We start from the raw sequence: 26,701 nt of genomic DNA, 5'->3' as shown, positions 1-26,701 counted from the left end.
AGGAATATGAGAGATTACGTCTCCAATTCCCTCGTAGCAGGACAGAATTTTATAAGTTTCGAGCTGATGTCGGAAACTGTCCCTCAAAATGTCGGAAAACATGGTGCCCTGTTCGAGAGCGTCGATTACGTTTGATTGGGGCTGGAATGGCAGCGCTCGCGCAATCTTCGCACATGCCATCCCAAGGCCGACTTCGAGACTTTTTGCTGGTCCCATATGCGGCGTTCCAAAAAACACCAGTGAGTGCCTTGTCACTTTAACGAGTTTGTTAGTAAATCTCGCAGATATGGCAACCAACTCATTTTGACCCACGTTGCTTCTTTCAATCCTCTGTATTCTCGGTTTGCCCACGCAATTACCAGTGCCTATTATCTCATTAACGATCCGCCCTAGAATGAGGGTTCATATCATACTCACCTGCTTAATGAGAAGGCCTCCCAAACTATGTCCCACAAAAATGATAGGAATATTCCGGCTCTATTAAGAATATTCAGCAGGTCGATTCTTCATTTAAAAGATCAACATGATATCACCATTTGCCATCTTTCTTGAAGAACATGTTCCAGAAGTTTATTTGCCTCATGCACGAAACTGGCTTTACCCGAGCCAAAAACAGGGCTAGAGTTGTACTCATAAAGGAAGATTCTTGCGTTCGGCTGAGCCTTTGGAAAGTTGTCTCTCAACCAGACATTACCACCGTCCTCTTGTGGTTTTCGCCAAGTGTTGATGGCATGATCAGAAGAGCCCATAGGATTCAGGCCGTGGACGGCAATGATGCTAAATGCATCGTGAGGACAGAATTCAAATTAACCAACGTCGATTTACGCACTCCAACTCGGGACTCTGTTTGCCATCTCGTCCCGTACCGGGCGCTAATTCTCGCAGGGGCATACTTTCTCAATCAGATCACATTCATACAATGAGTCTTGAAAGAGATTGCATACCATGTCGGAAACTTCGACCGTCACAAATAGTCACCGGCGGGGAGTTTTCTGTCGGAATATCTCCAATAGATGTAAACAAATAGCCTAAAAAGTTTTGGACGAGCCTTCTGAACATATACTGCTACTGTAGTAGATACGCTAGTTTGCGAGCCCCTTATTGAGGCTGTAGATATGACTGAACAATGGTGGATTTGGCCCCCACTGGGCATTTTCAGACAGTCTCCTAGTCACCAGCCCCCAGCCACCCGGTGTGAGACTACCTAAGGCTTGTGCAGGCCATGCTTGCTACTCAGAAGAATTACATCATGACTTTCCCAGAATTAGATACATATCTCATTGCTAAGAGGACACATGCCACGGCCGCGCTTTCCGCCCCCACCTCCTTCTGGCCGCCACCTGAGACCTACAGTCATGATCTGCGGATGCCAGGAGGCCGAGGGTTTTAGGTGATTCCTAATAATCCAATGACAAGGCGCTGTGATTCAGTCAAGAAAACCCGCGCGCTTACCATTGGATGAGTTATCACCCACTCCTCTCATCCTTTCCCCTTTTGAATATCGCAAGATTCTACAGTGCTTCTCTAATAGACTATTCCTAATAAGGAAACAGATGCTATTCAAGTTTTATTGCAGAAATCGCCAAATCTCCCTCTAATCAAGGTAAATAACCTGCGTCATCTAAGCGGGGATCCCTGTGTATTGCCCATCAATCTGCTGCCGCCCTCTCGCTCGCTCTCGCTGGCAACGTCGCTGCCGACCTCGCTGCTGATTTTGGCTGTTGATCTTGCTGTTGACCTTGTGTCCTCGCTAGTGACGAATCCTCCTGCGAATCCAACCCCTCGATTTATGAATGAACACGCCGGCCCCCCCTGTATCCGGACCCACGCAAATTATCACGAGGCTGTTGGACCCGCGTGAGATCATGGCTGAATTGGCTAGATCCTATCTCAAAGAGATGCCAATGAGGGTGGAAATGATACAGGGAGAAGGATCTCTTCGCCCTCCAGTTCTCCTGGATTGGGTGAATACTTGGGAACCCGCTAGTTTTGACGGATTCGCACTCGCATCCCTGGGGTGCTAGGGGTTTATTTGGACCTGGTGGGAGACGTTTTGCGAATTGTTTTATGTCATTATTAATTGCGAAGATTGAGACCCTTTTGAGGACTTCCTGCACTAATATTTGGGCACCTAGTCGCCGCTTAACCGTCTAATCCGCGATTACTGCATCAATCTTATTCTTCTCCAGTGAAAGCGTAATCTACGAAATATTTCTCACTACAATCATAAAAGGTCAAACGATACCCTTTTTGGCGACTTTGACGCCAAGAGGGCTGACGAAAACAGCGGACACTCAAGTTTAATACCTTTTAATTTCAAAGTCCTCGATAGATATACACTTGTATGTTCTCAAACAATTGGGGTCATCTATTCTAGTCTATCGAAAATACATATTTACATACTTAAGCGTGATATTAGTGAAGGTTGTGGGTATACTTTTACTTTTTGGGATTTAAAAGATCGAAGCGCGGAATGTTCCCAGAGTTCCGGCCGTAAAATAGCTAAGTAGATTCTTTAGCTTATATTCTCAGAGGCTACACATTTGAATAGGTTAATTCGATTATTCAAATTCTGGATTAGCGGGTGAACTCGAGTGTTGTAACAGCCAAGGATCAGCCACACTGACCTGGGGCGCGCTTAACAGCGATCCCCTGGGTTGTTACCATGAATCATCAATTTGATCGCGAACCCTATCCCGGCGGGTATCTCCAGTGCGAGCCTTTCCCGAGCCCGAGAGCCCTCGGTGCGACAACCAGGGACCGGTCTCGGGTTTAACCGTTCGGGAATGGTCGCTCGGAGTTAATAAACGGGACAGGACTATAACAACCCCATGCAGCCGCAGAGTTCAATTCAAGAGGCTTCCACGTTTCCACAACTGCAACCAACCGTATTTTCAAAAGACAGCGAGGTTCCACGCATCGCGAGCGCTGCCATGTTACGGTCACTTCTCTCCTTCGGGCGCTCCGAGGCCGATTATCTCTTTCCCAAAGTCACACCCGCAGAGGACGGACCAGATTGCCTCAAAGATTGCGCAGACTGCACCGTGCAGTTTCCGTCAAAAGTGAAGGTCGAAAATTCCATGCCGCTGTATGGCCACATCAAAGATTTTCATTCTCACGTCCTGGTCGCGACGGGGCGGTCTGACTGGAAGGAGAAGGTGGGACAGGAAAAGGGAAGTCTAATGGAGGCGTTCGAAGGTTCTTCCGCGAAGTCCACACATGGTGTAAGTTTTTCTTATTTTTTTTATTTGGACAATCGATCGTCTCTTTTCTTGCGACAATCAACTGACTCTTTTCTAGCGCTTCATGGTGTCAGCGTCCAACATCCAGCCCCCAGATTACGAGGGCAAAGAAGTTGAAGCGAACCAGCCAACAACAGTTCTCATTCTGCCATCCTTCACTTTCGTGGACTCTGTCTCACAGGCAGACGTTCCCAATCTAGTTCGCCAGTTTATTGATAACCCTTCTGATGAAAAGAGCGGCACTGGCATGGTCGCACGGCCGTGCCCGCTAGACTACGTGATTTTACTCTGCTCTCACAAGCGACGAGATGCACGATGCGGTATGACCGCTCCTCTCATCAAGCGCGAACTCGAGCGACACCTCCGGCCACTGGGATTAGATCGCGATGCCGACGACTCACGCCCTGGCGGCGCGGGCATCTTCTTTGTCTCCCACGTGGGCGGACACAAGTTCTCTGCCAATGTGCTGATTTACCGGAAAAAAGATCAACAGATGATCTGGTTGGCACGCGTGCGACCTGAGCACTGTGCAGGTATTGTGAAGTACACAATCCTCCAGGGGAAAGTGGTACATCCAGAGACACAATTGCGGGGTGGATTTGACCGAGTCAGGGGATTGACGAGCTGGTGATTATGATTGACGCCATGTACATCTATAGCTTTTACAGGCGTTGCAGAGCGCGTGAAGGGTCTCGAGGCACTTCTTTATTAGCTAATACCCCACAGATGATAGAAAGTTTATGCTTCCATGAATTAAGCTTCACTTCGCTCAAACCATATTTTCTCTTCTTTCAAGGCAGGCTCCAGCGTCAACCCGATCTTCTTCACGGACCCCGAAGGATCAATATAAAACTCAGCCGCAACAGGTTCCATCGCAGCAAGATTGCTGGACTTTATCTTCGCAACGAAGAATTCACCACTAGCATGCGTGAGGGTCAAATACCCGGGGATCGCTCCTTGCGATGCATCGATACCCAAGTTTCCATCATGGTCTAGCACAACAGAAACCCAGTTTCCAGTTGGATGTTTGTAGGTCCCAACATATTTGTCGAGTGGCAAAGCATGAGAAAACGGGGGATCGGCCAGGGATGGAAAGAGCTTTCGCTTGATAGCATCCATATCGTCTGGATGATACCTTAGCGTTCTCTCCTTGATCTTGTCATGCGTGGCATAGAATTCCGCCATTTTCTCTTGATGCAGGGGATCCTCGGTCGGTCCAAGCAGCTTATCCATAAGATGTACCGCCAGCTGGAAAATGATATATCGTGCTGAGTTGGAGTTGCCCATAAGCACGAAGCCGAACTTTTTCTCGGGCAGAAACCCGACGAGACTGGAATAGCCAGGCCAGCCACCGGAGTGTGAATAGAGGTGTTGGCCACGATAGTTGTCGACGAACCATCCCAGTGCGTAGCCGTGGTAAGGGGACGGTAGATTGATATCGCCTCCTTCAAAATGTAAAGTCCGTGGTTTAGTCAAGGAATCATGGCCCTTCAGAAGGCCAGTCTGCTCGATCAATTCTCGCACCCAGCGAGAATAATCGAGCACATTGCTGACTATGGCTCCGGCGCCGGTATTCGGCCTCCAGTTGGCCGGGGGCTCTTGGAACCAGTGCCCGCCGTCTTTCTCGGGAATCCAAGTGTATCCTTTAACGACCTTGGCCGCGCTCGAAGGATCTTCCATCGCCTCATCAGTTGAGAAGTATGTCTCGTTCATGCCAAGGGGCTCCCAGATGCGCTTCTTCAGGAAAGTGCCCAGTGGCTCACCAGTGTGCTGCTGTAGTAGATGCGTCATAGCAACAAACATTTGGTTGCTGTACTGGAATTTAGTTCGCGAGGGAGCTGATAGGGGCAGGTGTCTGAGCGAGCGCACAATCTCTCGCACGCTTGCATCTCGACTCCCGTACGTGACTGGCCATAAATGTCCAGGGAGCCCCGATCGATGTGAGAGGGCATCTTCGAGGGTCGTGTGCCTAGTAGCGTAGTCATCTGATAGAACAAAATCGTCTGGAATGATGGATGCGATCGTGGTGTCCCAGTCGAGCGCCGACTTGGTGTCCTTGCTGTCTTGAATCGCTATTGAGGTAGCGGCAGCAGTGAATGCTTTCGTGGTGCTAGCAGCTGGGAAAAGCGTGTCGGCGGTCATCTTCCTGTCAGGGAATTCGGCGATGCCATAGGCCTGATGTATCGTCAGCGTAGAGTCCGCGCAACCAACTGTTTTTGAGTTACCCTGGAAAATGTATGTTCCTTATGGAGGACTGCGATGGACAAGCCAGGAATTTTCCATTCCATGAGGGCATTTTGAACCAGCGCATCAAACTGGGCATCAAAGGGGCCTTGTTCGATGGTCATTACGGTTATGCGGCAAAGCGCTATTCAAACGACTGACAACGGCTTAATATTTGTACTGTAATATCATGAAGTATAGGACGTAAGCAATCATTTATATGTCCACGCCCTTGTCTTGGAATTGTTGACCAGCGCATTGCTCCCCACATCGTTTACGCGCCATCATTAAGATTCAAGTCATGATTGGCATTGAAGTTAGGCAACCAACGGTCGGGGACCGAATCTGGCCGCCTAGCAGGCACGTAAATTAACATCCAGTGAAAGCGAAGGGATCGTACAATTTTAGCCTGAATTTGTTACAGTAGTTGAGACCCAAGGTAAGCAAAATAACCGGCTGTCAACGGTGGAAGGGTGCCGGGCCGGACACGCGACGTCACCGCGTTAATTGGTTTCGCGTCCCGCGTCGACCGCTGCTTCCTCCCTATGCGCCTGGCCGCATCTGCGATATGCAACCATGGCCGACCACGCCCTCAATACAAGCGCCGAGGTCGCGTCAAGAGCTGTCAATTTGCGTGCAGAATTGAAGACCTGGGAGAAAGATTTTGCGTCGGGACACGAGGGGCGAAAAGCTGGTCGAGAGGATATAAAGCAGAACCCCGACATTGGTAGGTGGCACCCTCTTTCGCCCGCGGCTTTACAACATAGCGGACGAGTTTGAACTGACTGATGACATTTCATCTTTTTCCGGTTAACAGCCGCAAAATATAAGGAATATGGCCGACTCAAAGCACTCGAGTCCTCCCTTAGCCGAGGCGAGAATCGACAGCTAGAACACTCCGATTCCCAATCCAAAAAACGCAAACATGCTTCTCCTAACGGCCCAGATCATGCGAACTTAATCACGACGCCACGCAAGTCGTCCAAGGGGCTCTTTGCGACCCCATCCAATAACCGCACCAGTCATGTCCACCACTCGCATGTAGACGAATTCGTCTCACCGTCCACGTTCCGCAAACTGTTCAGCCCTAGTACACATCGGCAGAGCGCACCAGCCCCATCACCACTCAAGGCTGCAATCGGACCCACCCCTCAGCGCGATGGGAAAGCGCTCGGCCTCTTTGATATGTTGTCGGAGTCGGGAGGAAGCAACGCGACGCCGTCAGCGAAGAAGCAAAGGGACTTTTTGGCGGCGGGATTCCAAACACCTTCCAAACCAAAAGCGTTCGAGCCAATCGCAGAAGTGCCAGACGAACAGGAAGATGATATAAGGCTTTCCCGCACTCCAGCATCCTCTAACAAACAATTCTACCTGGCCAATCTATTCGCGACGCCGACTACCATGCGTTACGCGGCTATGGTTGAAAATGAGGATGACAGGCTGGGACAGGAGAATGCGCCTCCAATTATTGAGGCTGCTACATCACCGCAGCCCAATCCGTCTGAAACGCCCTCTTTCCTACGCCGCTCGAATTTCGGTAGACTCGCACCTCCCAATTCCAACCAGCAGAGCGCGGGACTCAGCCCCATTGCATCCCGCAAACCTCTGCAATTTGCAGGCAGGGGTCTATCCCATCTGGTGCAAGGACTGCGCGCAATGGAGGAAGAGCGCGAGGATGATGAGTGGGATATGCTTCGTGAAATCGAGGAGCAAGAGGCAGCGAGCTTCCAGGTTCCGGAGAGTCAACCTGTGCAGGAGAACTATCGACCATATAAGAAGAAGGGCCAGAAGCGAACTACGCGACGAGTGATTATGCGACCAGTCGCGCCTCGGCCGAAAGCTCGACCCAGTCCCGCTGCTGCGCCTGTCGAAGAGGATTCAGGAAGCGATGATGAGCGAGCTGCGGTTCCCGAAACGCAACTCTTAGCCATCTCAGAAGAGGTGGATAATGTCCGTGAGAAAGAGCAAGATGCCGCTAACAATATGGGCGCTTTGCATACCATGTCCGATCTCGAATCCGACCCCGGTGCAGAGCTTGACATTGACTCGGATTATGATCCCGAGTACGACGACAAGCCCAAGCCTTTCGCTCGGGCTAAGAGTTTCTCTGAACGGATCAAGGAAGCTGTCTCCATGGCCAAGCCGCAAGTCAAGGAAGCCCCATCAAAAGCCACGTCCGTCCCTGAGAAAGAAGATAAGCCACCCAAGCCTCGGATGATCAAGGCGAATGCTCAGTCCCACACGAACTACCGGAGCCTGAAGATTCATCATAGAGGAGGATCTCGGGGCCATGGGCGGTTCCGTCGGAGATAGAGAGTGCATTTGGCCTCTTAATTTAATGTTCACGAAGAAACGACTGCATTCGTACTTAGCATAGATAGTGTCCTAGATGTCCATAGCAACTTGTTTCATGCATCTTGGCGCTGCTCGGTCATCGTATCGAATGTTACTTGGGCACTGGGTGAGTAATGTATACTTCTAATAGATTGAATATAATGTACATGTTGTCAGTCAGGAATATATCGGTCTAGAATATTGCGGTTTTGTGGTGGCCATGGGTGCCGGCGAGCTGATCCCCGCGATGAAGGCGATTGTGCTCTCCGTGAAGATGGCTCGGACATGCCGGGTCTCGAAATTCGGTCGAATAGGCTTCGATCATGTTCACGAGCCGGTGAGTCCGCGCCTCGAGAGAAGCGACGACCGCGACAGCTGGAATTTCGACTCCCCCTATCAGGGGAGTTGTGTGTCGAAGTCGGATACTGCACATGACGGTCCCAATCCTCCAAAGATATGTAAGGACTTCTCAGCCACGCTAGTAGTTCATGAAGAAATAGGCGAGAATTATCCCTTCCAATGAAATCTTGTAATAGTTCCTCCGCTTGCCCGGCACTGCCTTTGATGTCAACCGTGCGCAGAATGGCGACGATATACTCAAGCAGGAACTCGGCATTGTTTGCCCTCCGTTGTGCTAATCGTTGCTCCCCGAGCGCGGCACACGATCCCGCCTTTGTTCCGGTTCATCCTCTGACTCCGGGTGCAAGAAGCGAAACACCTGCAGCTCACGGCGGATCCATTTCCGAGCGCGCGAGACCAGGGCCTCGTCTCGGTTGAAATGCTCTGGTGTCACTTCCGTATATTGGGAAAGACGATTTGACCCGACTCGCAGAGAGTATAGCTGGTTGCGATAAACATTGCGACGGACTGAGAGAGGATCGCCGGACGAAGGCTGGGGCTGGCGCGGGCGGGATCTTTGTCGTCGCCTTTGGTACCCTCTGAAACGAATCTCGTGCTGGAGAGGAGAGGCGCGGGTCGCTCTTGTGGGGGGATCGACGGGAGGGACGTTGTATGTCTTGGGGCCTCCGGGTCGTTTCAAGTCATATTGAACGACAGTGAGATTTACTTTACCTGTGTCGGAATTAGTTGGCTTTCTTTAGGCGCGCATGAGTAAAAGACGTACATAGAGGACAGTTGGGCTGTTGCTCGAGCCAATTAAGAAGGCACAGATAATCGAAGTTGGCATGGCGGCATGGAACTCCGACGCATGGCTCTGTGATAGTGTCCAGACAGATGACGCAGGGATCAGCACCCTCAGTCTGCTCATCCGCTACCTCCCTGAGAGTCTTTTGAAGGATTTGTTGCTGCAGATCTCCATTCTCTGACATGAAGGCCGGAGGTTGGAAAGCGAAGGAGCATCGCGCGGAGTCCTTCCTTATCGCCAAGTCACGTTCGAGGCAGGCGGGACCGCCCGCGGCAAAAAACCCGCGATCGAGCCTTCCAAGCCATCCAGGACCAGTTTACTCTCAAGCAACACCGTGCAGCTGGATAGTTGCAACCGATCGCTATCTCAAGAGCCGCGCATACTTTACGCAATGCACTAACTGGAACAGAGTGTGGTCATTCCCTGCCAACCTCGGAACATAGATGTCTCGAGATAGAGACCCCCAAATCCCCTCGATGCATTCCGCGAAAGCGGTCATAGCAGAAAAACTTGCGCGTCTTGGCCCTTCTTCCTCAAACATATTTTACAGCACCATGCCTCCGCAGCGGCCGCCTTCACATACTCTCACCTCGCTGAAGCGATGGTCGGTCGCCAACAGAGAGCTCCCAGGTAGGCGCAAACGTCTTGAATCAATACAGGAATCATCGAGCTAATGACTGCTTCTCTGTAGCCGTGTCTCAAATCAAAGCAATCCATGTCTACGACTTCGATAATACTCGTGAGGATCCTTCAGTGTTGCATCGCGCTGTGGGACCCCCCAAACTTACCAACACATAATTAGTTTTCCTGAGTCCCCTTCCCAATCCACAACTGTGGAATGGTTCGACAATCGGTTTCCTGCAGGCATGGGAAAGCTTCGCAAACGGCGGGTGGTGGCATGATCCGAATATTCTCTGCGCTACTGGCAGGGGCATGGAAGCTGAAGAGCCAAGAGCTTGGAATGGCTGGTGGAACGAGCAAATTGTGTGACCCCCCAGGCTTTTCTCTCCCTGGCATATGATTTTTAGCTGACAAGTTTGAAGCTGCGCTTGGTTAAACTGAGCATGGATCAGAAAGATGCACTGACCGTGCTCCTGACGGGCCGGGGCGAAGCCAACTTCGCACCCATCATTAAGCGCATGGCTGCCAGCAAAAAACTGGATTTTGACCTCATTGGATTGAAGCCGGAAGTCGGTCCCAATGGCCAGCTGTTTCCGACGACCATGACTTTTAAGCAAAAGTTTCTCGAGGACCTTGTCTATACTTACGAACAGGCTGAGGAGATTCGAATCTACGAGGACCGCCCAAAGCAGTAAGTTCTCCTAGGTGTTACGATGTTTTTTATTCTATATCACAAACCTTACTTCGCCTTACAGCGCGAAAGGGTTCCGAGATTTCTTCGGGGCAATGAACCGGAGCCTGCAAGCTGGACAGGGCCTGGTGCCCCGAAAGCCACTCACTGCTGAAGTCATCCAGGTAACGGAAGGATGCACATACCTCGATCCAATAATTGAAACTGCCGAGGTCCAGCGCATGATTAATTCACACAATCTTACCACCCGCAACCCGTCTCTGTCCAAGGTCAAGTCCCGGCTTGCCCGGCTTCGTATCAAACGGACGGTGTTCTACACGGGCTACCTGATATCCCAACAGGATTCTCAGCGCATCATTCAGGACCTGCTAAGTCCAACATTGCAGCAGCAAGGACATGCTGAATCAAATGACCTGAAATACATGGCTAACAGCATTCTAATTACACCCCGTCCAGCGTCCCAGAATATTCTGGGTAGAGTTGGCGGGCTGGGAAAGAAAGTAAGCTGGCAGGTGACTGGAGTAGGAGTGTTTGATAACAGGGTCTGGGCTGCTCAAGTGGCTCCCATGCCGTCAAACCTACCCATCTACACGGAAAATCCCTCACCGCTCATCGTTCTGGCTTGCCGCAGGGGGTCACGTCCAGCCGATGCAGGAAAGATACAAAACTGGCAGCCTGTTCCACCTGGAATGGCAATGAAATTTGAAACTGTCGTCGGAGAGAAAGTTGTCTTGCGAGTTGAAGAAGACAACCCGCATGAGGGCGAATGGGAAAGCCAGTTTATGAATAAAAGCCACAAGAGGCGCCACCAGCAGGAGCGAGATGAGGACATTCTATACCCTCAATCAAGCCATACGAACGGCTACGAGGCTCCAATCCAAGACCAATCCCACGGTTATCACCCATACCACCGTCCCGGTGGTGACAACCGGCACCATAATGATGAAAACTCGCGTCGGGGCCCTCATCGGGGTCGGGGTCGTGGAAATGGCCGTGGTCGAGGCTCTGCTCGTGGCAATCGTGGACGTGGACGTGGTGGTCGTGATACTGGATCGAACCCATACTATAAGTCCCTTGATGACCAGGGCAGTGGGTATGAAGGACCGAACGACAAAGGTAGCAATGCAGGCGGAAGTTTTCCTATGGACTATTAGGGACCAAAGCCTTCTGGGTGCTCAGCTTTGGGACTTATGTACCATTCGCCGCAAGAGGAACCGTGCGCGTGTATGAACATTTTTAACGTGATTTGCGGCTTCTGTTGCATCTAGGCATGGCGTATATTGGTTATGGGTTGGCAGAGTCGCGGACTTTTTTCTTCCCTTCGGCAGCTACTTAGTTCTATGAATAAGCATACAACATCACTTTCTTCAGCGACGTCCATCTACTGTCTCGCAGCGTAAACAAGTACCATGACGGAATGTAACTTGTTACCATGACGATCGAAATTTCACGCAAGTTGGAAAAGCGATGTGTGGCTCTGCAACCCGGTAACTACGAGTTTTATTGCTCAATTACTCTACATCGACATTTTCCGGGAAGCGTCGCGGGCTAGAAGCTGTTACGTTCGATATGGTGAAGCCATCACTCGATTGTTCGAGCGGTGCGATCACGAAATTAAGGAAAGTAAGAGTGCGGAGATTGCATATGACCCTTTCGATTTCCCGCAGCCCGAGATACGCTAACACACACATGCAATTTCGGACTCGTTTTACCCATCATTTTTGGCAGGTGATGAGGAATCTTGGGCTAAGAATATAACGTATCGAGCAATCCTTATTCGTAGCCCTCTGAAGGTTGATATGGAGATTTCTCCGCTTGCTAGGGGCGTGCACCCTGCGAGAATGAGTGTTCAGCTTGTGGAGGGCAACCCCATCTTTCCTTAGCACTGGGCGACGTGCTTACATGGCCACAGTTGAGAAACTGTCATAACGGAGAGATTTTCCAAGTACTAGAATTGTGAAGGGCAACCTATTTCGGATGAGGATTCAAAAGGATGGCGCTTGATTTCAATTCCACACACGAGAAGAACAAACTGGTATTGTTGCGTTGCTTTACGTATTTAATGCAGATTGCTTTGGCTGTTGAGATCTCCATGAACAGGAAGGGAAAATGTGCTGAATGAGTATGTGATGTAGTATGTGATGTTCATTCGTGGAAACTTGACTATCAAGTATGGTGTAGAATTGACACACCTTCAGAACATGTTTTATGCAGAAACAAAGACAGGAAATCAAGCAGCCAAGGCTAGATCAGTCCGATACTCAAGAAAACATGGTTTTATACACAGAGGGAAAGAACGCCTAAAGCAGACAGAGAAAAAAGACGCACAAGAAGAAGCAACCAAAACACCGGCCGCAAGGCTGTACAAGAAAATCTCACATCAAGTTGATGACATTCGTTCTATGTCAGCTCGGCGTATCCTCATGGTAAACAGGATAGCCAAACAAACACCTTACTCAGGGACTAGATATGTTTTTCGAGCCAGTCCCAGGAAGAGGTGATGGAGTGAGAGGATGGTGATCCTCTAATATGTTCACAGATTCCCAAATTGTCCAAATCTAACCAGCTCCCAGATGGGAGTTATCGTCCCAGATTTCGTATTCCGTGCCGTCCGTTCCGTATGTCGCGAGCGAACATCATTCGCTTGTAGATATTATTCGTTTCCCATTCGTGTCGTTTGGTTATAAGGGCGTAGAGGCGTAGCATGTCGAGAGGTGATAGATGCAAGTCGTGGTAAACATCAACAAAAAAACAAAAAAAGCAAGCAGTAAAGTACGCCAGTTGACGACGACCTAGTCGTCGTCAGTCAATTTCCTGAGCATGCTAATGCTGAGGATCATGATGAGAAGGCCAATGGTAACGACCACCAGAAGGACGAATGCGAACCAACCCAGTACCATGGCTGAGGTACCAACACCGCTTCTTACGACGCTGTTGCCCATATCTTGGGCAATCGTGCTTGCTGCCACAGACGCTGTGTGCTGCCATAACACAGAGACAAGCACAAAGACGGAAGACACGAAAATTAGGGCAAGAGCGGCCTGAGAGACGGGCCGCGAAGGGAAGGGCTTAACTTCGACAGCGGACCCAGACTCGTCAGGCTCTTCGTGCCAGCCAGGGAAGGTGGCGAGGAGGATAAAACAGAAGAAGGCGAGGATGACAGCGACAATACTAGATGCAGGTTAGCTTCACTCAATGAAGAGAAGAGCACTCGGAAAACTTACAGAAGGTATGGGAACACCACTGCATCCTTGAACGTCGAGGCAACCCAGATCAAGTTGAGCGGATCTGCGTCAACATTGACAATCTCGGCGAGAGCAGTGGCGTTGGCGTTGCAGATGAATGAGCCACCATCGGGCTGCACACAGATACCGAAGTATCCGACCCGAACTTCCATCTCGGCGCTCCGTACAATGTTGGCCATGGCTGTTACCACGCCCGGGTCGACTTGGGCAAGGTCAAGAATCGGGTTGTACTTCTCGTAGTACATGGAAATGAGGAAGATGTTGGGGATCTGTGGGGATGATGAGGAGCATCCAGCCAACAATAGTGCTGTGAACGATTAGAGAATATTCTTGTGGCAGCAGAAAAGCTAACCGCTGGAAACTGCGAATGGTGACTAACATAGTAAGATAATTGCAACTGCAATAATAATCATCAACACATGGTGATACCCGACCATGGGAATGAATCCTGCGATTGAGGTCAGAAAACTCGCTTTGTCTCACAACTGTTTCCTGGTGGGTCATAACGTACGGCCAACACCCTGTGCAAATCGAGCCGCCATTGCGAGCGGTTATGGGGCACAAGCAGCCACCTCTTCCTTACGCGTCAATAGGCTCACTTCTCGGATCTCCGAGAAGGAGATTGAGAAACCGAACGTGAAGTCAGAACCTCCTCTTGAACGCCCTTTTGGCGGCGCTAATATGATGCTTGACGATGTAGATGGCCGTCGATCGCTCCGAAGATAAGATCGTTGGTATGGAATGTAGAGAATGAGGAATGCGGTTGAGAAGATGCGAGGAAGGTTGAAGATCGATCGGACCGATCCTGGACGTTCAGGTTGAGGTCAAGAGCACCCAGAAGTCAATCGAATAAGTCGAGGCGTGCCTTCAGATCCGGATCGCACCTAGATAAGAATCTCGATACTGGTCAGAAGCTTTGAAGCCTTTCGCACAGCAGGTGTAGAACGAATTGTGTGTCACAAGGGGCATGTGTAGAAGGAATGGAAGGGGAAGGGAGAGGAAAGAATCGTAGCTGCAATCCAGAAAAACCACGTCAGGCTCGAATTCGATGCAATGAAGCTCCTGGAGGCTGGGAATGGAGCCGGAGTATGGGAATCTGGGAGGCTGGGCCAACCGCCTTTGTTTACCTTCCCGCTTCCTAGGTAACGGCAACAGACCGCCTGCTTATTATAGTTTTCTGCCGTGACCCATTGGGCACCGCCCACATCGAGCTAACCCAAGTTGGATTAGCGGTGATCAGCTTAAAGTTAGCCCCACCGTGGGTCGCCCCCAGCCTCCAGATTATCCATCACAGCAGGGACGGACTACGGAGTACGGAGTCACAGACATCAATGATGTGAAACGCTAAGTACGTTGTTCCATGGATGACACTAGTTATGCTTGACTCAGTCACAATAATGAAATAAAAATGTGACCATCAGCTCTACGCCCGAAATTTGATAAAAACACCCACAACAATGCACGCCCAAAATGAATGTGTTCCGTCCGATACTCCATATCCGAAGTACCAAATGCATAGTTCTTAGTTCGCTGCAAACGAGAAACGCTTCAGATCCAACGGTGTGGTCTGTGCAGAAATGCTGTGATCCTCCTCTACCTCCTCATCACTGTCGGGCACGATCAGATCTTCACTGCCTTGGATGCCACTGCTAGTGGATGATGGTCCCGATGCAAATTCGGTTTCGTGATCGGTCTGGGATTTCAAAGAGTCGGCCTGCCGAAGCTTTGTTGGGAAGTTGATAGTGTGGGATCGCGTCAGCGCGGTTTGCTCCATACGCTGCAAAGGTGTCAAACGCTGACGCTGCGGGACTCTGCTTTGCGTAACCACCGCGGAGGTTCTGGGTGACGAAAGCAATGCGGGCTTGTTGCTGGACTGAATGACGGGAGTCTTTGTCCCGGCCGGGCGAGGTATGCTAGAGCTAGACTTGGGGCCTGACTGGAAAGCGTACTTTGAAAGTATTGCCGAATTCTGTCGTTGAACGTGGTATTCTACAGCTTGGTCGAGTTTCGGATCCTCGGACGAATGGTCCAAACGCTTACCTTCATCTTCGGGCAGCGCACTACCAGCTCTAGGTTGCAGCATAGATGGCCTCGCTTCCCCGCCTTCGTCATCCGCCTTTGCAACATGGCTGTTGATTGGAGTCTCCGCGACATCGGCCTGGGATGCTGGATCAGGAATCCCAGAGAAGATATCTTCGGCTACCTCATCAGAGAAGACATCCAAAGTCGACTTGCGTTGTTTCTTAGTCCGAGAGACCTTCTGTCCGCTGGGGCTGGCTTGTTCGGCATGAGAAGCAAAGAAGCGGCTGCGAAAGTCTGGGCGAGCCGCGAGCTGATCGTCCTCGGTTTCAGAGCACAGCCTCTGGCGCTTCGTCGGCTGCAGAGTAGATACTCTGGCGGCTTGTGCCAAGAATGAGTTGCACTCGACACTCCGAACCATAGGACTGGCGCCCTGAGCAGATAGGGCGCGGAAAGGCGTCGATCTACTCTGGTCGGAGCGATAGGGAGCCGAGTTGGCTTGCCAGGAGTTGTTCGCATTCCGCTCCAGGAGGCGTTGCTGGCTCGGAGACGGGGTGAGACTGTTCGGATCGAGCTCGCCCAGCGGAGTTCTCTTTGGGGTGAAGAAGGAATTGATAGGCTTGCTTGGCTTCAGCTCTAAAGATGACCCCAAAGTCTGACGGCGAGTGATGCCCAGGGGCAATTTACCTGCAGCCAATGGTTGCAACTCAATCGGTTTCTTGGTTGTTGGGTCTAAGTCACCGCATGCCACCCCAGCCGCGATCTCAGCCTCCACGTCGGCGCCGATAAATGGCAGCTCGTCAAGGTTGATCCCATCTTCGGGGGCTGTGAGGGTCACTACCTTCTTAGCATTGGGGCAGAAGACACGCTGATAGAGAAAAGTATGCTCAGCCTGCTTAAAGTTGGCCAGGTAGTCAGCTGGGACCTGCATGTGGTTTTCAAACTGTAGCATGCGCAATGTCTTCTCCACAGTCCTGTGCTTGCGAATACTGCGATAGGCAGTCTTTAATCCCATCTTCGGGATGTTGGCCAAATAATCACATCCACTCAGAATGCACATGCGTCGGAAATCTGCATCGCTCCAACCAACTAAGCTGACTTCACGACAGGCGGTGAAATTTGCACGATTGATCTCGATGCAATCACCATGTTGATCCAATTTCGACAATAGCCGCTTTGCACCAAACACCAACAAATCCGAATCCTCCGAAATAATTCCTTGAATGAGACCTTGCTGCTCAAGGTACACCAACTGAGCGTCTGCCTCATATGGTGCCACAACATATTGAACATTCATCTCCTTCAATTCTTCGATCAATTGACGGGCCATGTGCGGTGTCACATCGACGGCTTTCTGGAACTCTTGATAGGCCTCCGGTATTCGGCCTTTGCGTTGAAGCTCCAGTCCCATCGCCTTGCTCTCCTGACGTCTTCTATGTCTGTCTTGTTCAGTGCCCGCTTTGCTAGGAAGGTTGTCGCCATCGAACACAAGATATGGGGTGACACCGAAGAAGAGAAGCATGCGGACTCGGTTGAGGACGAAATCGAGATGCCTGCGGTTTGCGTATTAGCTTCGTGTATAATATGGTTTCAGGCCAGCATCTGGATTACTTACTTCCTTGTCGGCCTGTCTAGGACCAAGTCCACGGAGCAGGCGACGGTGCCGCGGTGGAGCCATCCATAGGCGTCAACTCCTAGAGTCTGCCCGCTATAATTCTTGAGATGACATTGTTTTTGTATGGATTTGAGAAGACCATGAAGCCCTATGTGCTGTTAGCTTCCACACGCCCCCCTTGGCCAGACCTGGCCATGACATACCTTTGATACCCATGGTGGGCACCGGTCGAGGGACAAGCGGGTCCTCGTATTTAGTTGAGAAGCAAATACATGTGGTCTTCAAAACAACCAAGATCCAACGTGTTGGGAAGCAAGAAAGATAGAATAGGACCAAATGCACGGAGAATCACCGAGTAAATAACCCCATGGCCCGTTGCTGGAATGTTTGTTCTCGTTTGTTCCCCTCGACGCGCAGACGCGTTGCGCGGTGTTTTGGGAAGGCGGTCATGCACTCGTCACCGCCCAATTCTGCAGGCATCCAAAAAAATAATCGTCGGCGGACAAGCACTACGGAAGATAGCTCGACTCGACACAGCTATCGCAACCATGCCCAGTCGCTCCCTCCAGAAGGTGCACAAGCAAATCTCCAAAAAGCGCGGCGTTGTCGACTCGCTTCATGAAAACAGCCGCGATGCCCAGCGCTTGCGCCGTGCGGGCGCCCGAGACGACCGACTGTCCCGCCATGGGGCGATGTCACTGAAGGCCCGACAGCCGTACAGTGAGTATACCAGTTACATTCATCCGTCGCAGTCTATATTCTAATCTTCCGTTAGTGGAGCGAATGCAGTACTTTCACAATGCGGCTCAAACCATCGTGGAGCCCCTGTCAGACACCCAGCTGATCGAGATGGTGTTGAAGTATGCTCATTGCCGCAAATTCCCCTCTAAGCCTCCAAGACTGACGCAATGCAGGTACATCAACCGAGATGGAGAGGAGATCGCACAGCTCAAGCAGGAGCGCCGGAAAGGGCGGCCACCTACCCGACGAGAGGAAGCCTTGAGTCTGCGGACAGAAACGGAGGAGAAGGAATTTAAGACTGGGTTCTGGTTACCGGACCTGGGCGATGCGGATGTACTGCATGCCTTGAAGCACTGGAATGGCATCTGGTCGGGCCTCAGTCCTATGAAATTTATTCGGCTCACTCAAGATGGAGTGAAGCAATCATCGAGTTTCCCACCCAAGGGCATGTCATGATTACGGATATCCTCTAGATTTTCTGCTTGTTTCTTTGACCGAGTGGACGATCGGCGCATACGGAGTACATTGGTTCTGATCCTCCAATCGTATAAAAATTTCTCGTGCATATATTATTACTATTCTCAAGATCAACAAACCTTCATTCTGTCCATAATAAATCATCCTCGGGACAATCGCTCGACGCTGCCGAAAAGTACTCGGCAGATCTACAGACCAAACTCGGGCGGTGCCAAAAAAAAGCGTGGGTCTTGGCGCTAGCATCATCGGTTGAGCTCGGCCGCGTCTTTTTCTCCTCCAAGCTTTCTCCATCCAACCCAACCCGGTTTCAATTCACCCACCGTCACAATGCTGTCGCTCCGTGCCTTTAGTCGTTCCATTCCGCGCTTTTCGCGCTCCATCGCCCGCACTTCTCTCCGCCCGGCCACCTTGCCCAAGCCCGCTTTCGTTCAGCCCTGGAAGCAGACCATCAAGCCCGCCTACGCTGCTTTCTCGACTTCCAGCATCTACCGGGAGCCCGCTGGCGAGGGTAAGTGAAGCAATTCAGTTTCTATAGATGTTCTAGCTATCCTGGAATAACTACCTCTGGTTGTGCGGCGTTAGACGAATACTAAAACTTGGTGTTATCTTTTTCTAGGTGACATTGAGCTCATCGCCAAGCTTGAAGAGGAGCTGCAGCACGAGAAGGCTTCCGGTCAGGAGGATGCGCGGGAGCAGCAGGCCAGCATTGACTACACCCTGGAGGCCGGCCAGTGGCAGGTGAAGGATGTTGAGGGTGAGCAGGAGGTTGTACTGACCAAGACCTTGGGCAACGAGACGTGAGTTTCCACATTTTCTATCATTTCGAATCAATACTGACCTGTATAACTCCTTAGCATCCGTGTCACCTTCACTGTCGCCGATATCAACAACCTGGCCGAGGACCCGATGGACGATCTCACCGATGACGCTCTCGCTGACGAGGGCGACTTTCAGAACAAGCCCGCTGAGGGCGAGGACGAGATCCTGCCCCCGACTTTCCCCGCTCGCATCAACGTTACCATCGAGAAACCCAACAGCGGTGCTCTCTTGGTCCAGGCCGTCATCCAGGACGGTGACCTCCAGATCGAGGAGATCTCCCACTTCAAGAGCGCCGAGATTGCCAACGCTCAGACCGCTGAGAAGGACTGGTCCCGCCAGAGCCTCTACGCCGGTCCCCCCGCCGAGAACCTCGACCCTGAGCTTCTCGCCTTCTGGGGCCGCTATCTTGAGGAGCGTGGCCTGAACCTTGAGTTCCAGAACATGGTCACTGACTACATTGCCTTCAAGGAGCAGAAGGAGTACGTTCGGTGGTTGGAGAGTGAGTTTTCCCTGGCCTCTGCAAATATCATATTTCCTAACCTCATTTGTGCCAGACGTCCGCAAATTCGTTGCTGCTTAAATGATCCTTGGAATCTAAATTTCATCCACCCCGTCTCACCCCTTGGACTTACCACTGGCCATTTGAACTTCCTTGAAGGGCCATTCCATCTTCCCAGCTCTGTGTTACTTCCCTCTTTTTTTGTGATAGCCCACCTAGTGAACCGGTGGTCTGCCTCGGCGCTACCAGCTCATACAAACCGAACTTGTACCAATAATATTTTCCAATATATTAACAATCGACTTTTGGAAGTCATTATTCGCGTTTTCTCCATGAAATACAACAAATGCCCCATCTATTCACATGTCCAACTTAATATCCCTCATAGTCTGATCCGGACTCGATTCCAGACCACGCGCCACCGCCACGCTGGCTCTGCCGCCCTGTGCCGACAGCAACTGGCTGAGGACTGGGTGAGCGCCCTGGTCGCATTACCGGCTGCCCACGTCGACCCACGTCGATAGAGAGTTGGGTGCTCATGGATGGTTCAACATGCTGCATGGGTATGGCAACTCGAGGTCCAGTTCTGCCCGCAGGTATCTTATTTGGGTATAGGCCTTGCGGTATGTCTGGATGGTCCTGAGCTCCCCAGTCTTTGCCATAGTGAGCTTCAACGAATCGGGGCTCATCTCGGGGCGCGTTATTACCACCCGACCCAACCTCATAATCAAAAGAAAACTTTTCATGCATCATCGGACTCTCTCCCATTGTATGGCGCAGTCGAGAGACATGATCTGAGCGTTCCCTCTGCTCATACGCAAGCTCGGCTTCCGTCTTTCCCATCGTCTCATGCATATACAGTTCAAAATGATGGCTGGTCTTTGCCACAGCTCTGAAATGTCTTGCGTTGAGATCACCCTGGTTCGGTGTAGCTGATGATTGCGTGTTCCCTGCCTTCCTAGCTTTTTGAGCAGCAGAGCGAATTTCAAATCGTGCTAGCGCGGCTGCGATCTGGAATGCGTTGCGAATTTGTCTGCCATTCCATTGCCCCTTGCCATGCTGATGCTGCTTCCAGTAGCTGAGTGCAAAATCGAGTATACCTTCCTCATCTACCTTTAACGGCAGCTCTTGGAGTTCGTCGTATATCTTCCTACTCTCAAAGATCTTCCGGCGCTCTCTTTCGATTTTATCCAGTTGCCTCAAATTCATCTTCCATATTCCCTTTGTCTGCTTCTCACTTAATGGCGGATAATATAATTGAACATGGATTCTGGACTTGAAGGCCGCGTCGAGCGTGCCGACCCGGTTGGTGGTGAGGAACAATATACCGTTGTAGTATTCGAGAATGCGCAAAAAGACTTTTTTCATATCGCGTATATCAGCCATAGCTCCCCGTGTATTATCAAAATGAGCGGTACTCACCAGAAACTAATGCATTACGTTTCAAATCCCAAGTCGATCGTTGGGAGAGGAAAACGTCCGCCTCGTCTAGCAACAAGACACAGTCCCACAAATGCGCGAGCCGGAAGATCTCCTTGAGCGATGACTCTACCTCAGAAGGTGAGAACCCCAAATCTCCGCAGGTAATGGTAAACAGTGGTTTCTTTTTCGCATGGGCAACAGCCTCTGCAGTGGAGGTCTTGCCGACCCCAGGCACCCCATGCAATAGAATTACCAGCCCTCGTCCCTTGTTGCGAAAGGTATCTTGGTTCAAGCTGAGCATGGCGGGATCTTTTTCGAAATCTTTCCTTTCAAAGTGGGCATCCACTAGTGCAGTTATTGTGCTCCTGTGTTCCTTGGAGATAATGACGTTCTGGAAAGCCTCTCCCTGGTCGGCAATATATCGTAGGTTCCGGATGTCGACGGCGACGAACTTCCGATCTTGCAGAGAATACACAAACAATCTCCGTGGAAAGAGCACAAAGTCTTTCTGGTCAATTACAGATGAAAGCCCGTCGTCGGAGTTCTTCCGCTTTTCTCGCCGGTCCTCGAGAAATGAATCATTCTGTAGATTTGCATTTCGTTCCCGAATATCAACTGGGGTTGCAGTATAGATCTCATCATGGAATTTTCCCATAATTTCCGACCGGTCTCGGTCATTCCAAACGATTATCGGAATGTCGTCTTTCACAAAATGATGCGCATCCGCATCATGCAGGGCTGGTGCGTGGGGTGGCGTTGCCCACCTCGGGTGCGCTTTCAAGGCTTCCACAAAATCAACAATAACGTCGCTGTCGATATATTCTGGATAGTCATGATCACCGAATGTCCATCCTTTGTATGACAAGAACTTTTCCGTTACGTAATTTTGGAACAGCTTGCCCTGGTCGAGATGCTCCTGCAAGATACATTGGTAGTTGTAGGCGTAGCGGATGGGATATATATCCAGGGACCGAATCTCTTTCTCGCCCTCATAGTACGGAATCACAAATTTTTGCTTGACTGGAACATAGGCGTCGCCATTGAAATCGATAAAATAGCATCTGACGAGCACTTTATCATTATGCGAGTATCCTTCGGTGCCATGATCTGGGTAGCCGATCGAATAGACTCTCATCACTCGCCTGCTTCGAGACGAGACGTCGGTCTTCAAGGAAGAAGAGGGGTCGGGTGCATCAGGATTGAAAGCAAGCTCTCCAAGTCGAAAAAGGTACCACAAGTCGTCAAATCGAATCTTATGAGGCGGTATGTCGCTGTTCGATTCGTCGAATTGGTGGTACAAGGGTATCAAATGTCTCTCCACGAATTCAACGTACACCCGCATGGCCCTCAGTGCCTCAACACTGTCTACAATATCCGCAGAGTGTGTCCCTTCCGAGTCACTTCTACTACGACATGTAGTGTGTTCTCCAACCTGCACAACACTTCCACTCGAAGCGACCGGAACGGATGACGGGTCTTCAGTGGGCGCTTTGTGCTCAATTTTGGCCCATTTTGCTTCCAGCTCACCAAGTATTTGTTTCATGGTATCTTGGTAGTGAATGAGCGGCTTGAACGGACGGGAAAAGGTTGTGGCCTCTGTTTTTCTCCCGTAGCCTATCACATTGTTGAGAATGATGAGAAGAGGCAAAGACTGGATTCGGATTCTGTAAGGTGACCGTTTGCTTGGCGTAGCGCTTGTTCCAGGCTTCACCGTTGCTTGATAGTCTCGAATGAGGATTCCATCTCTGCTCATGAAAAAGGGCATATTCGGCACGTTCTCGGTATTTCTGAGGCGGGCTTCCTGGACATCTTGCTTCACATCGAACCCTGCCATGAGGACTTCAATAGCATATTGGTTCTCATCATCTTTGGACCGGTTTTTGAACTCTTGATACCCAACCTTTCTCACCTCTGGAAGGATGGGCAGGGAAGGGGCATCAAACACCTCCTCCAACTGAGCCCGGCGTTTGTCGTCCTTTCTCCCCGTTTGTTTGTCTTTCTTCTGATCCAAGTTCATAAATCGCGTCTCGAGGCTTGCGAGTCTCTCCAAAGAGTCCGCAAGGTGCTTCTCGGTGTCTGCCAATCGATTTTCCAACATTTGAACATAAACTGATTCATGTGAGATATTGCTTGATGCTTGTACTGGAGCAACTCGCTGAAAGCCAGGAAATGATTGACCGTTGTCGGATTCGGAATCCGACACGTCGTTGTTATCGTCCTCGACAGACGAGTCCGACTCCGGCTAATAGAACATGAGTATTTATGCGGCAAGTAGAGAGAATGAAAGATCCAGCCTACTCTAGAGGGCCTTGTGATCATAGGTCTCCGTGAAAAGCTCCCCTGAACCCTATTCCGTGTAGGTGCCATTGAAATGGGCATGGCTGAGTTTGAGTTTCAAACCAGAGTCGGTACTGAAGCTGGCTGTTGCTTAAATCAGAAGTATTGAAGCCAACCCTCACGGATGGTTTGACCAGAGGTCTCGTAACAGCCACTGAGAATTTTGTCAGCACTGTTGTCGTTCCTTTCAATATTTGATCCTGCCATTAATACTTAATAGTCGAAGCGGCTCAAAGGCTCCGGGGTTAGCAGTGGTGCCAAGTGGAATCGGTTATGATGAACCATAGCGATGTTGCAAGTACACCAATTAGGTGACTCGCATAGAAAACAGGGTCTCGTATTGGAGATTCACCTTGCAGATGCTACCCATGTACAGGCTGGGCGTTCCTAATCATACAAATGAACCAGACATCTTTTTTGCGCGATTCGCGGTCTGATAGTCAGAACGCACGAGCACAGATTTGTGGTGGATGCTCGACTTTCACCCGGGTGAAATACGCCCGGGTTGCAGATTCCCCAACTTTCGGCAAATCAAGTTCTGTGGGGGGTTTGAAGAGTCTCGCTTATTTTGATCTCAAATTGGTTGATGTTACTATCTGTGAGAGTTTGTGTTTCGTCTGATTGCGCCCGGGTAGGATGAGGCTGAACCCTGTGGAGGCTGTGGTGTGATGTGTCTCACTATGATTAGCTAGCAATGCAAGCCACTCATCCGGGGATCCCAACTCCTGAGGCAAAACTTCTAGGATTCTTGAATGGGGCATTACATTCACAGTGCAGTCCCCAGCTGCCCTGTAGGAGATGAGGCAGAGGTCCATGCCCGGGTCATGTGGCCGCTGTGTCTGGTTAGCAGAGCCTCATGCATACCCAGGCCCACTTCGAAGAAAAAGAAGCAGAGGATTTTATGTAATTCCATTCCACTCATTCTTTAAACTCGGTCTATGGACAGAATTTTCGACACATTCCAACGTCTCCAAACGCCAGGTATAATTCACGTGAACTAGGCCGCACTTCCGTGGGTTTCCAGACATTTGAAAATCGAAATACTCCAAAACGGCATGACCACAACAGAATAGACTGCCGGATTTCAGCAGGAAAGCTTAAAATGGGCAAACTACGAGACAAAATCCCCCGTCACAGCAGAGTGCTGCAATCATTCATATCAGACCAAGCCCCTAAAACCCACGAAGCATTTCAGAGACGTGGATTTTTCGACCAACCGAGGCAGCGCTATGTTGCATGGGCACCACATCAGTACGGTTTTTGATCGTTCCACAACATGAACTCAGAGTACTCACAATTCCGAACTAGTGATCTTCAAGTTGCCCTGGAGAAATATCAAGAAAACAACCATCCAACATCTACAATGATTCCCGTGAAAGAATGCAGCTGGGATGATGTCCTCGAGGAAATGAGCCAAGCCGTAGACGAGTATAACGCAAAGGACCAAGGCTCCAAAAATTGTATCAGAAAAGGCCTGAGGAAAGTTGGAGATTACGCACCGGCAATAAACCCGTGGTTTGATTTGATACCGGATGGTCATGGAATGAAAACCCTGGGCGCCGGTCTGAAGCTTATTTTCAACGTATTGATGCTACCTTTCTTTCTATATTGGGTATAATGATGAAGAACTAACTTAAATATAGATTGCAAAACATCAAGCGGAGTATCGGGAAAAGATTCTCACGGCCTTCGGAGACTTTGTCACCATACTTGACAATACTCATGAGAAACGGCGGATTTTCAGAACCCACGAGCGGTTACGTGCTTGTTCATTAAATGTATATGAGACGGTGTTGGGCGCCATTACAGATTTAATAAATCTATTAAACCACCGGACTTGGAGTGAGTTACGAAGTACTGGAAGAAACGAGGACCTTGGAGCAATCGCCTAACAAAGCCTCATAGAAGACCGAGCTGCCTCATTCATACAAGGTCCTCTGGCATCCCGCGAGATTGATGAAATAGTGAGCAATGTCAACAAAAAGCTCGACAATTTTCGCAACTGCCTCGAGGACGTGCGAGACCAAAAACTGACTTCCGTACACCAAGCGGTAACCTCTGGCCAAAGCGAGCTGCACGCAGTGAGATTGAATACCAAAAATATCGAGATTGACGTTCGCGATCTACATGGTAACTTGAACGAGTTTGCCGCGCAAGCAAATTTCACTCATAGCAAAATCGAAAACATCGAATCTGGCGTCAATCAAATCAACAAGAAAATCGATCAACTGATCACACATCATGCCCTGGAAGCGCAAACATCGCTATATCATCACCTCCTAGATACGATCAAAGGTAACATACCCTCTCTTCTCGTTGAAAGACTGAGAGTCCTGATCTAAGATCCTTTATAGCATATGAATCCCAACAATTGATGAGCTACAAGGCTGAGAGACCGCACTTCCAGATGCTACAACTTCCTCAATTCTTAGAAGCTCTTCAAGTTCCATACATGCTTTCAACCCAGGACCTGGAATATGTCATTCGCCAGGGCCCAAATTTCAACGCAAAGGCCCAAATTCAAGCTCAGCATCTCACAAATTATCCAGAGTTTCAACGATGGCTTGCTTCAAGGAGATCAGATCTACTGCTTGTTGACGGCAATGCCGACCCTGCGGACCCGAACAGGATATCCCCCCTTTCGGTGGTATGTGCTACTCTCGCCCTCAGTTTACACAAAAGCAATAGCAAGCCCCTTGTGCTTCATTTTTTCTGTGGGCAGCACTCTGCAGCGACCGATCATTTGAATGGACCAACAGGGCTTATGCGAAGCGTTATCACGCAACTACTGTATTCTGGAAGACAATTCAATATCGACTTTATCGATTCGCGAACATATCGAGAGTCTCTTGAAGCACATTCTCTTCGATACCTTTGCGATACATTTTGCAAGCTTATTGAGCAGCTCCCGTTAGACACCAATGTTTTCTGTATCCTCGACGGAATCTCATTGTACGAAACTGAGTTCTGGCTAGATGGGATTGTGTGTGTGTTTCAAGCACTTAATGGTGTTGCAACGGATGAGCAATTACGGCCAGTGTTCAAGGTATTGCTTACCAGCCCGCATATGAGCCGGAACTTAGGGCGGCGAGTAGCACTGTCACAACATGTGGTCCTTCAACCCGGCGCCATCAACGGGCGTCTGATCTCTGAGCGATCAATAGGGAGGAAGCTAGATGGGGTCAACTGTCGTCGATCACACCCAATCATGGCCCAAGGGGAAGGGGAGAGTTCTTCGGACGACTACGAGGATTCTTGTGATTACTAGTGAG

General features: G+C 50.2%; 11 protein-coding genes across 11 annotated transcripts; 6 read left to right on the top strand and 5 right to left on the bottom strand.

Annotated features, from left to right (window-relative positions):
- Positions 1 to 2,831: 2,831 nt before the first annotated feature.
- Positions 2,832 to 3,873, top strand: N7482_009604 (sucrase/ferredoxin-like domain-containing protein; the record flags this gene model as incomplete). The annotated part of the gene is made up of 2 exons (XM_056691728.1): positions 2,832 to 3,224; positions 3,301 to 3,873. The coding sequence occupies 2 exons, from the start codon at positions 2,832 to 2,834 to the stop codon at positions 3,871 to 3,873; spliced, it is 966 nt and encodes a 321-aa protein (XP_056539434.1).
- A 122-nt stretch (positions 3,874 to 3,995) lies between these two features.
- Positions 3,996 to 5,590, bottom strand: N7482_009603 (uncharacterized protein; the record flags this gene model as incomplete). Its single annotated transcript, XM_056691727.1, has 2 exons — positions 3,996 to 5,417; positions 5,468 to 5,590. 2 exons carry the CDS (start codon positions 5,588 to 5,590, stop codon positions 3,996 to 3,998), a joined length of 1,545 nt encoding a protein of 514 aa, XP_056539433.1.
- A 451-nt stretch (positions 5,591 to 6,041) lies between these two features.
- Positions 6,042 to 7,778, top strand: sld2 (the record flags this gene model as incomplete). The annotated part of the gene is made up of 2 exons (XM_056691726.1): positions 6,042 to 6,192; positions 6,283 to 7,778. 2 exons carry the CDS (start codon positions 6,042 to 6,044, stop codon positions 7,776 to 7,778), a joined length of 1,647 nt encoding a protein of 548 aa, XP_056539432.1.
- A 655-nt stretch (positions 7,779 to 8,433) lies between these two features.
- On the bottom strand, positions 8,434 to 9,127 carry N7482_009601 (RING finger domain protein; the record flags this gene model as incomplete). Its single annotated transcript, XM_056691725.1, has 2 exons — positions 8,434 to 8,870; positions 8,923 to 9,127. The coding sequence occupies 2 exons, from the start codon at positions 9,125 to 9,127 to the stop codon at positions 8,434 to 8,436; spliced, it is 642 nt and encodes a 213-aa protein (XP_056539431.1).
- A 259-nt stretch (positions 9,128 to 9,386) lies between these two features.
- On the top strand, positions 9,387 to 11,409 carry N7482_009600 (rRNA 2'-O-methyltransferase fibrillarin-like protein; the record flags this gene model as incomplete). The annotated part of the gene is made up of 5 exons (XM_056691724.1): positions 9,387 to 9,573; positions 9,635 to 9,682; positions 9,746 to 9,927; positions 9,987 to 10,255; positions 10,320 to 11,409. The coding sequence occupies 5 exons, from the start codon at positions 9,387 to 9,389 to the stop codon at positions 11,407 to 11,409; spliced, it is 1,776 nt and encodes a 591-aa protein (XP_056539430.1).
- Positions 11,410 to 13,047: 1,638 nt separating this feature from the next.
- On the bottom strand, positions 13,048 to 14,042 carry N7482_009599 (Fig1 domain-containing protein; the record flags this gene model as incomplete). The annotated part of the gene is made up of 4 exons (XM_056691723.1): positions 13,048 to 13,426; positions 13,480 to 13,807; positions 13,880 to 13,948; positions 14,012 to 14,042. 4 exons carry the CDS (start codon positions 14,040 to 14,042, stop codon positions 13,048 to 13,050), a joined length of 807 nt encoding a protein of 268 aa, XP_056539429.1.
- Positions 14,043 to 15,022: 980 nt separating this feature from the next.
- Positions 15,023 to 17,350, bottom strand: N7482_009598 (putative exonuclease; the record flags this gene model as incomplete). Its single annotated transcript, XM_056691722.1, has 3 exons — positions 15,023 to 17,072; positions 17,135 to 17,282; positions 17,338 to 17,350. 3 exons carry the CDS (start codon positions 17,348 to 17,350, stop codon positions 15,023 to 15,025), a joined length of 2,211 nt encoding a protein of 736 aa, XP_056539428.1.
- Positions 17,351 to 17,682: 332 nt separating this feature from the next.
- Positions 17,683 to 18,331, top strand: N7482_009597 (translation machinery-associated protein 16; the record flags this gene model as incomplete). Its single annotated transcript, XM_056691721.1, has 3 exons — positions 17,683 to 17,854; positions 17,910 to 17,994; positions 18,049 to 18,331. 3 exons carry the CDS (start codon positions 17,683 to 17,685, stop codon positions 18,329 to 18,331), a joined length of 540 nt encoding a protein of 179 aa, XP_056539427.1.
- A 348-nt stretch (positions 18,332 to 18,679) lies between these two features.
- Positions 18,680 to 19,751, top strand: N7482_009596 (MAM33 family protein; the record flags this gene model as incomplete). Its single annotated transcript, XM_056691720.1, has 4 exons — positions 18,680 to 18,860; positions 18,969 to 19,149; positions 19,207 to 19,670; positions 19,726 to 19,751. The coding sequence occupies 4 exons, from the start codon at positions 18,680 to 18,682 to the stop codon at positions 19,749 to 19,751; spliced, it is 852 nt and encodes a 283-aa protein (XP_056539426.1).
- A 291-nt stretch (positions 19,752 to 20,042) lies between these two features.
- On the bottom strand, positions 20,043 to 23,190 carry N7482_009595 (uncharacterized protein; the record flags this gene model as incomplete). The annotated part of the gene is made up of 2 exons (XM_056691719.1): positions 20,043 to 21,028; positions 21,093 to 23,190. The coding sequence occupies 2 exons, from the start codon at positions 23,188 to 23,190 to the stop codon at positions 20,043 to 20,045; spliced, it is 3,084 nt and encodes a 1,027-aa protein (XP_056539425.1).
- A 1,515-nt stretch (positions 23,191 to 24,705) lies between these two features.
- Positions 24,706 to 26,697, top strand: N7482_009594 (uncharacterized protein; the record flags this gene model as incomplete). The annotated part of the gene is made up of 4 exons (XM_056691718.1): positions 24,706 to 25,011; positions 25,073 to 25,271; positions 25,335 to 25,724; positions 25,784 to 26,697. The coding sequence occupies 4 exons, from the start codon at positions 24,706 to 24,708 to the stop codon at positions 26,695 to 26,697; spliced, it is 1,809 nt and encodes a 602-aa protein (XP_056539424.1).
- Positions 26,698 to 26,701: the final 4 nt, after the last annotated feature.

This window comes from Penicillium canariense (genome assembly GCF_028826845.1).
Source record: "Penicillium canariense strain IBT 26290 chromosome Unknown utg000007l_segment0_segment0, whole genome shotgun sequence".
NCBI lineage: Eukaryota > Fungi > Ascomycota > Eurotiomycetes > Eurotiales > Aspergillaceae > Penicillium > Penicillium canariense.
This window is presented reverse-complemented; position numbering and strand designations above follow the sequence as displayed.